This window comes from Taudactylus pleione, unplaced genomic scaffold (assembly GCF_031769625.1).
Source record: "Taudactylus pleione unplaced genomic scaffold, aTauple2 ptg000093l, whole genome shotgun sequence".
Lineage (NCBI taxonomy): Eukaryota > Metazoa > Chordata > Amphibia > Anura > Myobatrachidae > Taudactylus > Taudactylus pleione.
In genome coordinates, this window is record NW_028284495.1 from 14640599 (window position 1) to 14655487 (window position 14889).

At 43.9% G+C, this 14889-nt stretch overlaps 1 protein-coding gene across 1 annotated transcript in view; it reads right to left on the reverse strand.

Moving 5' to 3' along the window:
• The window catches only part of MEP1B (meprin A subunit beta), a 69424-nt gene that overhangs the window by 33474 nt on the left and 21061 nt on the right, over positions 1-14889 (reverse strand). Inside the window, 2 exon segments of the mRNA XM_088469732.1 lie at positions 375-553; positions 4706-4823. Coding sequence (XP_088325858.1) covers positions 375-553; positions 4706-4823 — 297 coding nt within the window.

The window sequence follows — 14889 nt, forward strand, 5'->3', positions numbered from 1 at the left end:
TTTTCTGTAGTTTGTTTTCTTAGCTCTTAACTGTTTTATGCCTTTTATATGCTTATATGCTAATACTGCAAAGATTTAAATGTTGTCATGGAATACTCTTAAGATGCAGAAGATGTGTATCTTGCATGGAACTTAAAGGTTGCACAAAAACTAACTGAAAATGCTACAAAACATAATAGGGTATACTTTGAAGGAATAACAGCAGAATTATAACGGGGGATTTTCACTTCACTTTGCACCACAATATTCTTATTTTACATACATCGTAAGAGGTCCTCCTCTTGAGTGACTTATTGTATGGAACATTATTTCCCAGCATATTAGATGCTGATATATTAAAGGTGGATAATAGAATGTACCAAATGAGCTCTTACCATTCCGGATCTGATCCCACACTATAATGACATAATCATCTCGGTCTGAACGGGACTGCTCATGCCAGAACCCCAGGGAATGGAGAAACTCATGTTGAATCGTAGCTAACCTGTCACAGTTATTACCGAGGGAGAGTTGCTGTTTTCCTCTGCGTAAATTCCCAACATAAGACCAACATCTGATGGATTAAAAAAAGTTGAAAATATTCTATTTAAATGGTATATTTCAAAATATTGTCAAATTAGTATTTAGGGGTATGTTTATCAAAATTTTATTTTGGTAGATTTTGTGTTTTGGGTAATTTTGCTTTTGATTTTCATTCGATTTTGAGCATCAGAGATTTACTAAAGTCAAATGGAATGTGAAATCGAATATAAAACCGAATCCTCTTAAAATCGAATATCGTTTAAACATCGGTACTTTTACATAGACTAACCCAGGATCCCCTGATTTACTAATATTTGAATTGAAATCGAAAACCAAATCAAACACAAAACCGAACACAAAATCCCCAAAATAATAGACCTGCTTTATGCTGGCGATTTTCGCATAAGCAGGTGCAGGTTACACAGAAACGTGCACAGATCAGTGATATCCGTGCATGTTTCTGTGTGAAAAAAAACCATTAAAAGTGTAAAAAAATAAAAACTACCACAGGTACCTCTGCCTCTCTAAGCAAATGAGAGGTCCCCACCATAGACTTCAATGCTAGGAACTACTAGGTTACTAAAGCTTACGTAGCCGTTCCTACCATTGAAGTCAGAGACCGAGGCTCGCCTCTCTCAGCCAATGAACGCTCAGCCAATGCGTTTCTATGTGAAATGCCACATCTGAGCTGCCATTCAGGAGGTACAATCCTTAGAGGACTGTACTTAAGTCCGTGGCTTGGGTATTGTTGTTTTTTTGTTTTCGAAAGACGTGATGTCTACATGGAGAAGAGGACGTGAATAGCTGCAGGGATTGTAGGTAAGTATGTATGAGTGTAATAAAGTTGTGAGTCTTGTCTTTATTTTAATAATTCTGTTGCAGGTGAACTAGCAGTACCAGTGGGCCGATAATGCCCTGCATGGTAGTACTAGTGGTTCTCGAGGCTTGCTGGAACCTCTAGATCTACTGTAAAAGACAATATTAATTAATTTTTTACACAATCAACCAAACACCCACCGCCCAGGGGTGCCAGGGATAGCACCGGGCTATCAGCCCAGGCCTGGGGTACCCTGGAGCAGGGGAACCACTTTATTGTGGTCAGGTGTTAATGCTTTGGCATGGAGACCCGGTGAAAGGGTCCCACAGCTGGTTGATGAAAACACAGGGGATCCCTACATCTTTTTTCACAACCAGGACCGGCTATGAATAGCCCGGTACTAGTTGTGCATTTACACTTTTAATAGGTTTTTTTTGCACAGAAGCATGCATAGATCTCACTGATCTGTGTATTTTTCTGTGTAACTGGCACCTGCTCATGCTAAAATCTCCATCATGAAGCAGGTCTATTATTTTTGGGATTTTCTGTTCGATTATACATTAGATTTTGACATGGGCATCCAAAACCGAAAAATCACTAGTCAAAATCGATCTACATCGATTTAGAAAAAGCTTACAAAATCAAAGTTTTGTAAATGTAGGATTTTGACAGTGATATCTACAGTTGATTTGAATTGATTTCAGGTGAGCTAAATCGAACATAAAATCGAATGCAAAATTGAACTTTGATAAAAAATATCCCTTAGTCTGTATAGAAACATTGGGCCTGATTCAGACCCACTCGCGAGCGGCTGTCCGCTCGCAAGTGGGTCGATGGTGTGCACTGAGCATACGCACGACGGAGGGAGCTCCGTCGTGCGCATGCGCCAGACGCGACGAGCGAAGGACTTTCCTTCGCTCGTTGTGTCTGATCAAAGGGGGCGTGCTGTCGATGTTGATTGACAGCACGCCCCCTTTGGTGGGCGTGCCGGGGGCATGCCTCCCAGATGGGGGCGTTCCCAAGGGAACGCCTACCGTCAGAAGCCGGCCCACTGACATCACTAGTGATGTCAGTGGGAGTGATGTCACTAGTGATGTCAGTGGGAGCCAAAATCACTCCGGGCCTTGCGGTTGAGAAACTCTACCGCAGGCTCCGGCTCGCAGTGGCGATGGTCGCGATGGTCAAGACCATCGCGGCCATCAACCTGCACGCTCGTACAGGCTGTGGGTGGTGACCCACAGCTATACGAGCGTCCAGGAGGACGCTTCATAATTATGGAGGACGGCCCTCATTCAGAGCGTGCGCTCTGCTCAGAGCTTCCGGCTCTGAATGAGGGCCATAATTCCTACTCACGGCAATGTGTTTTCAAATGTACAATACATTTCCATTTAAATGTTGGACTATTTAAAAAGATAAATTGCTGCATCAAATGACCACATACCGTATGTAAATTTTAAATAATTGCAATATTATATAATTTGCTTTATAATATAAACAGCAACTAGCAGCTCTTATCAATATAAAAGTCACAGTATATGTTAAGTTCTCATTGACCACTGAGTATTTTACACATTCACTGCTAAGAAGGTTGTGTTCTGTGCGTGAGGTACAGTATGCCTGTGTTCCTTTCCAGCCCGTCCAATAAGGTGTGGGAAGGAACAAATACAATGTCACATCTGATTGGACAGGATAGAGGTGATCAGAGTTCCAAATAAGCCAGTTTTGAGAAAAGGTTTGCAGTGAGGAATGTGTCTACTGGATCTGCCCACTTATACCCCTTTAAGACCCCAGAGCAAAAACCTAGGTTTCTGCTGGGTCTACCCGGGTCACAGCTCAGTGTAAAAGGGTCCCTGAAAAATAACCTGGGTTAAGTGACCCTGCAATCCAACCCAGGTAGCTACCAGGGTTGGACCCAGGCAGGGGCGTTTCTAGAGAGGAGGGGGCCCATGTGCAGTCTCCGACACGGGCCCCCTCCCCACCGCTCGGCGGCCATCAGCGCACTGGGCTGTGCGCGGCCAGCGCCGGAGTTATAGACTCTGGGCACTAGAGTGTGCCCAGAGTCTATAGTGTATGCACAGGTCACCAGGAAAATGGCCACAGTGGCCATTTTCCCTGTACTGCAGGGTGCAGGGTGTGCGGTGCGGGGCCCCCATGGACCCAGGGGCCCGTATTCCCCGCACACCCTGCATTCCCCGCACACCCAAAAACCCAGGTCAGACCCGGGTTTTTGGTGGAAAAGAGGTATAACTAGTGGATCTATGGTTATCTGTTTCTCAGAATCTGTGGGGAAAATCTTAGTGGGGGTGCAAAGTTTTTAATGAGTAACTCCCTTCCTTGCTCTAACTTACTTTGCTCAGAGAAGAAGTTCCTTTTCCATCTATTCAGAAGTTACTTTTTGTGCCCTAGAATGTCAAGATATGCGCACCTCTGAGGCTTCATCCTACTGGCTGTAGAACATGGATATGATGCTATTCTCCTTTGAGCACTGGACTTCGAAGGTATAGCAGAGGTGACCAGGGCTTGAAAAACATTGGTGGCCTGGGTTCTGCAATATGCTTGCATGTAAAATGTTTTGCAATCCAGGTTACATTGAATTTCATTTTATTTTATGACCACCACACCTAAAGGATTTCCTATCAACCAAATGACACTGAGTAGGGAACAGCTCAGGCACTATTTAAAAAAGAGTGCTCAAATGGTTACACAGGCACAGAGTTCTGCTAATCATTCATTTGTCACTGACAGCTCAGACTTATTAATGGTGGCAGGTGCTGGATCACATGATCACCAATTCCACCTGAAATACATATGTGAACTGAGCAGACATAGATCTACAGATAGTGGTATGTAATGTCATGAAGAATGCCATCATTCATTGTTTATTGAAAGTCACTGAAATGAGAAGTAGAAATAGCAATGTACAGTATATGACATCCCCATTGGTAGTTTTTTTACATGCATTTGAAACAATATTACTGTGACAGGTGTTCCAACATTACATGGCTGCAAACCACTCCCTATTTCCAGGGACATGCCCAACCTTTAAACCTCCTCATGATTTGGATCCCTCCAGGTTATACACTAACTGACAGAAGCAGAGCAAATGCATCCAAACTTTTTACAGTTTGATGATAGTGAGATTCCCGACCTTAAGGTATAATAAACTCACTATTGAAATGGATTGCACAGGCTTTATTGCACATTATTGTGTATAACTGCAAAATATTTAACTATTTTATTGCACTAAACTGAAAAATACAATATTATGATTCATTTCATACTACTTGGTAAATTAATTGTAAAACAAATTGTTGTTTTGCAGTACAGCTTGATGCTGAATAGTATCCATATAAAAAGTTTTCATACCCACTTTCCTTGAACACGGAGATGTAGTTAGGTTCCCCCTCCCAAGGTTTGAAGTCAATACATGTTTTCAGTCGGTAACGTTCAAAAGCTTCTAAGACAAGTGCTTTCGCATTAATATCTGAAAAAATATTTATATTTTAAACCTATAAGCAGTATATTACCTATCCCAAATTCTTTATTTTTATAACATTAGCACTTGAGTGAAGAGGGCCCTGCTTGTGAGAGCTTACAGTCTAAAGGGGAGTAGCAGACAAACAGGGGTGACACAGAGGGGAGAAACAGTGAGCCAGGAGCATGGGGCAGGGGGTTAGGATGAGAACTGGAAGGCTTTGATAAAGAAGTGGTCTTGAGATCCCATCTGAAGTGGTGGAGATTCTGATAGGGAAAAGGAGTTGGTAGGGGACAGCATAGGCAAAATCTTGGATACAGGAGTGGGATGAAGTAATTGGTTGGCAGGAGAGGCGACAATCATTTGTGGAGTGAAGATGGCGGGTGGGAGTGTGAAGGGACATGAAGTCAAAGATTTAAATAGAAGGGGATTGCGTGAGGGCATTATAAGTGAATGTACAGAGTGTGAATTGGGTTCTAAAGGGAAAGAGGAGCCAGTGTAGGGCTTGTAAGGGAGGGGAGGCAGACGTAGTGCATTTGGAGAGGAAGATAAGCTGGGCAGCAGCTTTAAGGACTGAGTGGAGTGAAGAGAGGTGAGTGACAGGGAGGTCAGATAAGAGGAAGTTACAGTAGTCCAGTCTAGAGATGTCCAGTGAGTGAATGATTGTCCTAGTGACAGTCATATAGAGAGAGAGGGTCTTATCCAGGAGATATTTCTGTTTTGGAAACGTCAGAACTGCAAAAGGTACTTAATGTGTGGTTTGAAATAGAGGGAGGAGTCAATAATAACTCCAAGACAATGTACTTGCAGGCTAGAAGAGATGGTGGTGCTGTCAATAGATAATGAATTGAAGGAGGTGAGGTTATTTGGGAGGATGGGAAGATTATCAGCTCAGTGTTAGACATGTTAAGTTTAAAACAGTGCTTGAACATCCAGGAGGAAGTAGCAGAGAGACATCTGGAGATACCAGTGTGGAGGGAGTTGGAATGGTCAGATGAGGTATGGTAGATCTGAGTATCTATTGGAGGCCAAAGGGGCTGATGAGCTCACCTAAAGAGGACATATACATTATAAAGGGAGAATAGAAGAGGTCCAAAAACACAATCTTGGGGATCATCTACTGGTAGTGGAAGTCGGCGATAAATTTAATCATGAGAGGAGATAGAGAAAGATCAGTCAGAGATGTAGGATGACAGCTAGAAAAGAGCAATCTAACACAGACCAAGGGAGTGTAGGATTTGCAGGAGGAGAGGATGATCCACAGTGTCAAAAGCAGCAGAGAGGTCAACGAGAATGAGCAAAGAGTAGTGGCCCTTGGATTGGCAACAAGAAGGCCATTGCTGACTTTAGTGAGGGCAGTTTCTGTAGAGTGGAGAGGATGAAAGTCAGACTGATATTTGTCAAAATGGGAGTGGCAAGAAAGAACAGTGGTAAGGTGTTTGTAGGCAATCCATCTAGGAGTTTGGAGGCAATGGGGAGGAGAGAGATTGGGTAATAGTTAGAGAGAGTGTCAGGATCAAGGATTTTTTTTGAAGATTGGAGGAGACAATGGCATTCTTGAATTAGTGCCTAATGAGAAAGATTGAAGAGATGGGAAAGATGGGAAGAGGCAACAGAAAAGATGGAGTGGAGGATGCGGGAGGGGATAAGGTCAAGGAGGGAGATGGAAGGGGAAAACGACCTGAATAAGTCCATGACTTTATCTCTAGATATTGGGGAGATGGAGAAAGTCAGAGTTGTCAAAATGGATGGGGAAGATAGGGAGAGGCAGACTGGTAAAGATGAGGATGGAATGATGAGGGTCTGGTGGGATATAATGTCCTGGTGGATTAATAAAATTTTATATGTGAAGTGGGTGGAAAAGTCAACAGCCAAGAGTGTGGAGGGGTGGCAGAGGATGGAGTTAAAAGTGTTGAATAGATGACAGGGGTTGAATGTCTAGGAGAAGATATGGGTCTTAAAATAAGACTGTTTAGAGAGGGAAACGGTAGCACTGTAGGTCAACAGCATAAATTTGAAATGGAGGAAATCTGCATTGGAGCTAGATTTCCTCCACTGTTGCTCTGGCAGTTTTCAAACACTTTTGCAGGTATCTGATGCATTTGAAATGCCAAGTTTGAATCTGCGAAGGTGGGTAGTGACTGCAGGGCAACAGAGTCTAGGGCAGAAGCAAGGGAGACATTGTATAGGGAAACAGATTGGTCAGGGCAGGAGAGAGAGACAATTGGAAAGAGAAGTCAGACAAGCAGGGAGGATAAGGAAATAGTGTCAATAGTCTCAAGGTTATGCTTGATGATGGTAGCCTTGGAGGCCAAGGTGTAGAAGGAGTGAGAGAAAGAAGATTTTGGTCAGTGAAAGGGAATGATGATGTGAGGGTAAGGAGTTTGCAGGTATATCACAAGGGTATTGATAGGGATATTGAAGTCACCTAAAATGAGGGAGGGAAGATCTGAAAAAAGGTAGTGGAAGCAAAGTTGTCAAGGAATTTGGAGATAGGGCCAGGGGGATGATGAATGACAGCTACTCGAAGGTAACAGACTCTTTATCATTTCATCCTCCTTTTCTTTCACTCAGTTTTTCCTGTCACTTTTACTATCGCCCTTTCCTTTTTACCTGCTTCTTTATCCGTCACTGTTTCCTTCCCATTCCAATTTCTTGGCCTGCCTGTGTCCTGCGCCCAAGCACCACCCATTGGGACTCGGCGGACATTTTAGTTTGCAGTGCTCACAGCAGTCCAGCGTCTGCTCTGTCCCCTGCAGCCCCCTCTGCTTCAGGAGCAGTGGGGTTGCCAGCACAGTCTCCTATTTTCCCTGCCCTTTTCAGTACACAGAGGCTTACCTCTTCCAGGCCCACCTGTGCCCCCTTGCTTGTTTTTCCTAGGGCCTCCCCCTGTTTAAGTAATTCCCCATTAGGGTCAGGGCTGGCCTGGGGCAGGCACTTTTGTTCAGCTCATATCCTGCCCGCCCCTATAGCAAATTGGCTGGTCCTTTTATTTTTCTGCACCATAGCAACAGTAGTCCTTTGTCCCCTCATTCACTCTACCTTCCACAGCACTGTCTGTAATGCAGTTTCTCAGCCATTCTACTCTTCCCCCACTCTTGCAGATTATCATCCCCCTACGTATTCCGTCCCAGACACCTACCTGAGACCTGCTGTTTTTTTACCAAGATTTTCAACCCTCCTTGTCACGCCCCCCTCCCACTCTGCCCCACTGCATGGTCACCATGCTAGATGCACATGCACCCTCCTCTTCGTCTGATAATTCCAGCAAGTCATCCACCACATCTGATAGACCATGCAAGATTATGAAGTTGTTAACACAGCCTACTGTATCAAAGAAAGGCGTAAGAGGAGCCCTAGAAGTTTAGTGCATCTGCGAGTAGTACTTTACATGATGCAACGGGGTACTTTGCGCTAATATGCCCATTATGAGTCGAGTGAGGCGAAAATGAAAGAGCCCATCAGAAAAGGCAAGTTCGTGGACATGTTTGCTATCACAGACGAAGCTCATTAGGCAGGCTAGGTCCGCGGGGGTTGCTGCGTCATTCTTATCAGGACCAGCTGCTGGACATTCATGTTTTTGTGGCTTTTTATTTGGATACTGGGCCAGGGGAATATATGAATGTGTCAACATGATGAGGAGGTTCGGAGGAAGCAAGAGGCAGTTTTCAAATTTGGCTTTAAAGATGTTGAAATCTCACTAGAGGTCACTCAGCATTCTCGGCCAAGTAGAGATTGACATAGTTGGTCGGTGTTTTCTGACCATCAATGTTTTTGTTACGATGGTAGTGTTTTTAACATTGAATGGTGTTGCGATGGCTACCTGTTGCTACCAGAGATGTGACCTGTTCTATCCCTGCTCCACGCCTTGCTCCGAATACCGCCCCTAGTCCCGTCCCCTCTCAACCGCTCTATAGGGGTATGTCACATGTGCAAACTGTTTTTGTGCATGCGCAAATCATTTGACTAATTTCTTCCATCAAATACTGTTGATGCAATGGTTACTTCCCATCACATCAAACGTTTTGATGGTGGAAACCCAACCATCATTTGATAGTGGGCTTCCAATGTCCATCCCTATATCAGAGTTCACTGCAGGTAGGAAACAGCCCTTTCTGGTCTATCCCAGACCCCCTGGTGTCGAGAGGGGGAAGTGCTACGTATTTAACCATGCAGAGTGTAGTCAAGGGACAAGCTGCAGATATAGGCATGTATGCATGCTCTGTAAGAGCGGTCATCCTGCCAAGGATTTCAGTCATCCCAGTACAGTAATTCGGCAATGCGTTATGGTGAGCAATGTGGAGGCACTAAATAAGGCTCCCTTCCCAGTTAATTGTGCAGTTCTTCAAGTTTGGGCAGGCTGTGATATTGTTATGGATAAAGTTGCGGCAGAAGTCAGATTTGGGTGCATGTTTGCCCCATTTCCTTCTCCTCTGCTTCAAAGTTTGTGCATGTCTCCTTTTGTGGGTAGTTCCAAAGAAGAACCCAGGTAAGTTCAGATTAATACAGCATTTGTCTTACCCGAATGGCAGCTCAGTAAATAACGCATTAGGTCCTTTGGATTGTCGTGTTGTTTATCAGTCGTTTGAGAAAGCCTTGAGTATGGTAAAATGGTTTGAGAGAGTGACATTGTTGGTCAAAGTAGATATTGAATCGGCATTTAAGTTGTTGCCCCTTCACGCTGATATTTTTAGATATATGTTTTTTTCAGGTAGAGGGCCTGTATTTCGTTGATACTGTAAGTGTTTACCTATGGGCTGCTCGATTTCCTGTTCTTTTTTTTGAGTGCTTTATTTCATTCTTACAATGGTGCATTCAGGCTGGTACGCGGCAGTCGGGTATTGCCCACCAACGGGGTGATTTTTTTGTTGGCAGGGCCGGCTAATAACGAAGTTTGTAAGGAATTGTTATTTTCTGTTCAACCGCTTTTCACTGTTATGGGAGTTCCCATTGCTTGAAGAAGGGCCCACAATGCGGTTGTTCCATTTAGGTATTAGAGATTGATAGTTAGGTCTCTGCCACTTGCTTAGAGGTTCTGCTTAAGAGTTTTGTTGCAGTGCAGAAGGGTCTGGATTTGGCTGCCACCAATACTGGCCAATTTTGAGCTTCAGTTATTTACAGATGCGTCTGGTTCCTTGGGCTTTGGGGCCTTTTTTGATGGGGAATAGTGTGCTGAGCTTTGGCCCGACGATTGGAAGGCGCAAGGTTTTACAGCAAATATGCTACTTTTTTTTTTAGTAGTGGTGGAGCTTTGGGCAGACAGGTATAGTAATTGGTGGATTGTTTTCTGGTGTGTAAACTTAGGAGTTGTGCATACCATCAATAATCAGAGAGCTGCATCTATGCCAGCCTTACAGTTATTGAGACATTAAACCTTGCTTTGTTTATGTAGAAATAGCGAGTTTCAGGCCCAGCATGTTCCATGAGTGGATAACGAGATAGAGGCTGCTTTATCTAATTTTTGTATTTTGGTTTATCTTGTCCTATTAATGTTTGGCAGATCATAAAACTGGCATGGAAAGACTTGCCATGATGGCTTTGGCCCCGAGTACACTGATAGCCTATTTTGCGGCTTGGAGCGATTGGCAAGGGAGCGAGGAGGCAAGACAGTTCATGACTGCATGCTAGAATTTGTTTGGCATTGACATGAGTTGGGCTGTTCAAAGTAGGGAATGTTGCCTGCTTTGTTTGGCATTTCTTACTTATATCGTATGCATGGTATGGTTGATCCGACCAAATCATTCTTACTTGTACAAGGAGTTGAAAGGAAGGGTTCAGGAACAGGCTGGCCTGGGTGACTCTCGCAGGCCAATTGAGCTGAGAGACCTGATTGTAGCAGTGTCTGGGATTGCAGTAGAGGAGTGGTATCAAACTTGCAGCCCTCCAGCTCCAGTGAAATTACACATCCCAGCATGCCCTGCCACAGTTTTGCTATTAGGGCATGCTAAAATTGTGGAGGGCATGCTGGGATATGTAGTCCCACAGCAGTTGGATGACCATGAGTTTGACACCACTGCGGTAGAATAATATGAAGCATCTCTTTTCAGTTTAGCATTCTCATTGTCATTTTGGGGGGATTTTAGGGTAGGAAAATTGTTGGCATTGAATAAAATTTTGTCGACTTCTGGTTTGTTGTTGGGGAAAGTTATTGTTAAGAAGGCTATTATTTTGTGTAAAATTCATAAATGAAAAGCAGACTAGTTGGCGAAGGGTAGGTGGATTTCTGTTCAGGGGAATGTGGACTCCAGTGATGTTGACGGAGAGCTTTTGCAAGTTGCACCCTTTGGGTGGGGCTCAGTGGCTTATCAATGCCGACCTCTCTCCTCTGTCCAAGTTCTAGTTCACCAGTGTGTTTAATAAAGGTTTAATTGCATTAGGTTTGCAACAGAACAGTACGGAACACACTCTTTTAGAAATGGCACGGCCACTTGTGTGGCGGCGGGTTCTTCCATTGATGCCATAAAGCAGTTAGGTCAGTGGAAGTCGTCAGCCTATAAGCCTTATTTGTGGGATGATAAGTTAACTAGTTAGCTGCGCTTCTTGTGAGTTTGTTGGGAAACCCAGAGGCCTTAAGCTTCCTGCCGCTTTGGGGGAATGAGGTTCTTTCCAACTTTTGCCCTCAAAGAGGTTTTTGTGGTGTTCTCCTTCATTTGGGTCACTCAACTCTTATGTTTAAACTTTTCTCTGCCTTTGAGACCTTTTCTTGCAGGCTTGCTTGGGAGTTCTAGGAGTCGTTTGTGGTTTGTAGGCCATTCCTTACTTTATTGGGCTAATACTCACCCTTTAGCTTCTCAGTCCTGTTTAATGTTATGGGTTGGAAGGGGTTAAACAGACTGGGTGCTAACTGTGATTCCAACACTGCAGCTGTCTAATTGAAGGGAATTATGCAGTAATTCTCAAAACCAAAAATCTAATAGAGCATAACAGAAGACTGTGCATGTGTTTAACCAATTGTATCTAAAGGAAGTTCTAATATCTCCAATAGTTGTGTCAAAATAGAAGTTAATATATAAAAAACACAATAACACTAATTAAAAGCATAATATAAAAAGCATGCAACACATGTATATGTGAAGAGCTCAACACAATGATCTAAATTCAAATATAACTGTAAGTAATTGAGTCCGACCATTTGGGTATATATGACCTGGAGAAAGTAGAAATTGGTTCTGTGGTGGTTATAGTGCACAATAGATCTCAGTGAATACTGATGTGTGCGAAAAAATAATGTCCACGGCTTCACAGGTTAGATACTTTCCGTAGTTCCAAACAATGTTAATAATTCCAGGCGTCCCCGTGTACAAAAAACGTGTGCAGTCTTCTGTTATGCTCTATCGAATTTTTAATGTTATGGGTTAGTGAGGTTCATTGGTTGGGGTTTCAGGGTATACGACAGAGCAGGCTATTGGACTCACTGTGGGTGGCTAAGCTGAAGTGGGTTCTCCCAGACTGGGTCGTTATACACTTAGGGGGCAATGACTTGCAAACTTGCAAGGGCATCGAGCTGATCAACGCCATTAAACATGACCTGCAGGCGCTTGTGGCAGATTGGCCTAAGGTAGTGGTGGTTTGGTCAGAGATAGTACCTCATCATTTTTCAAGGGGCTCTCAAAGAGGTGCGACTTTAGATAGGGTTTGGCGGAAAGTCAATGCCGCAATATCCCAGTTTGTGACTGGATTGGGTGAGTGTGTTATCAGACAAGGGCGCTTGGTGGCATTTAACCTTTGAGAGTGGAGTGGACCTGGTCTGCATCTCATGGAGGGACCAAGTTTGGGCCAATTGGGGTACTGTCCATGCTGGTTTGCGCTGGGGCGGGGATCCCATCCCATTATTTAAAGATTCATATTTGGCTGTGACCTAGGGAGCACTGCTTTTTTCCTGCCACCATGACAATTAACCAATTTGACCAATTAATTATACTGCGACCTCTTTAAATTCATTCATCTGTGTCTGTGTCATTATTTCTATAGTTTATTGATATTATGTCAACAAAATAGAGTAATAAAGCCAATGGGTGACTTAACAACATTTATATTGTAATCATTTAAGTCAGTGCTTCATACACTGTGAGGCTGATTCTGAGTCTGATGGGTCTCTGGGCTCGATTCAGACCAGCTGGCGTTCGCACGCTAGATGGGTAAATTTCGGCAAGGCAAGAGATTGCACGCCAAGGCATTAGCACGCCCACTATGTCTTGGCGTGTGATTGCTCTGTGTCTGCAGATGCCCACCAGCCTGTCTCAAGACACCCACTTGCGCACGTCATCTCCAGGATGTGTATGCAAACATCGGTACATCGAGTACCATCGGAAGAGAACACAGGGCTTGTGGTTGACTATACCCTACTGCGAGCACTTCAGTGTGAAATACAACCAAGTGACGTGTACTATGATGCTGCCTGTTAATTATACATGCACCTGAAATGGCGTTAAGACGCTCAGGCACGCCTGCGTTCGTACCTCCACTCCCCCGTTTCTAGTGGCCTGCGCCTGTCATCACCCACAAACGGCTTCTCTTGTCACTCATTGTACAGGATAATCTATGTGCGGCGAGTGTATGCTTCCCGATTGCTCGCACTGGTTTACGCACGCGCATTTGTGATATCCTATTAAAATAAGATCATTCTACAAAAGGGCATAGAGGCCAATGCCATTTTGAATAAAGTTTATTTAAATAAAAAACAAAACAGCAGTTTGAGGAGGGACAGTTGGAGCGGTTGTGGGGGGAGAGCTGATGATGCCAGGGAGCAGAGATGAGCAGCTGACAGAGACTAAGCAGAAGGGAGAGACACAGCAGTGGGAGAGCAACATAAGTAAAATAGAGTCAAATTAAGAACTGTATGGTGTCAAATCGTGATCCTGCTGACACCCTCAGCTAAGAGACCACGCAGCATGTGTCAGAGACAAGACTTTATACCTTTGTCTGATTCACCTTCATCTGAGGGGACACTGGCTCAGCAAAGTTCATTGGACTGGGTGAGATAAATCCTTTAAATATATATTTAGAAATCTGCTCCACTGCACAGGACTTTATCCTATAGATGCTATACCTATACAGCGGATTCCACAGGAAGCAGTTCCAGTTTGTTTGATACAATCATCTTTAATACATGTGCATACCTCCCAACATGACCATCTCCAGGAGGGACACAATGCTCTGGTCCTGGACTTCCCTGGTAAGAGGTTGGGCTGCAGCACAGTTCAAAATTCAAATAGGGGAGCTACACCAACTGTCATTTCACACGCTGCCAAACATCACTGGCTGGGACTCACTGGCAGTTGGTGTAACTCCCCTATTCAAATTTTGGACTGTGCTGCAGCTCCACCTCTGGAGCCGCCACCAATCATAAATTACAAGGGAAGTCCGGGACTAGAGCATTGTGTCCCTCCTGGAGAGGGTCATGTTGGGAGGTATGCATGTGCTGCAATATTTTGCTCATTGCTCAAAGGAGTTTTACATCCTGAATCTCACAGCTTAACAAGATAATTGGGCCCCAACGTGCACATAAAGACCCCCTGTAGTATCCTTGGCCACACCAAAGTTATCTTTGACTTTAGTAATGTCTAGGCATAGATTGATTACAGTATATTGGTTTATTTTAGTAATGTAGTATTAAGCTAAAATATTGTTATATATTTTCCATATGTGTGATGACCTTAATGTGTATAAAGTGTCTGTGATTTCATTAGATTGAGTTTAAATTAGCTGAATCCATTCTCTCTCCTCTTCACCATAACCAAATCCTAGTTATGGAATAAACTGTTTTATTCTTTCATGGAAAGCCCTGTCTACCCTTCTTTGTGTCTGCCTGGGGAATCCATGCCTCTCTGCCGGGATAGGTTATAGGGAAAAGCTGCTGTCAAAGGAAGAATACCCTACCAAGGTGACTCTGACTTGTACCTACACCACATCATTTACACCCTTTTCACACCAGGGTATTACACATTGCGCACAATGCAAAAATCATCTGGCTGCATGCAAACGCTTCCTAGTGAGCGAGTCTGAATCAGGTCCTCTGTGCACAGACACAAATGGTGAGTGTTTTGCATACAGTGAATGTGCAGATGCATATTTG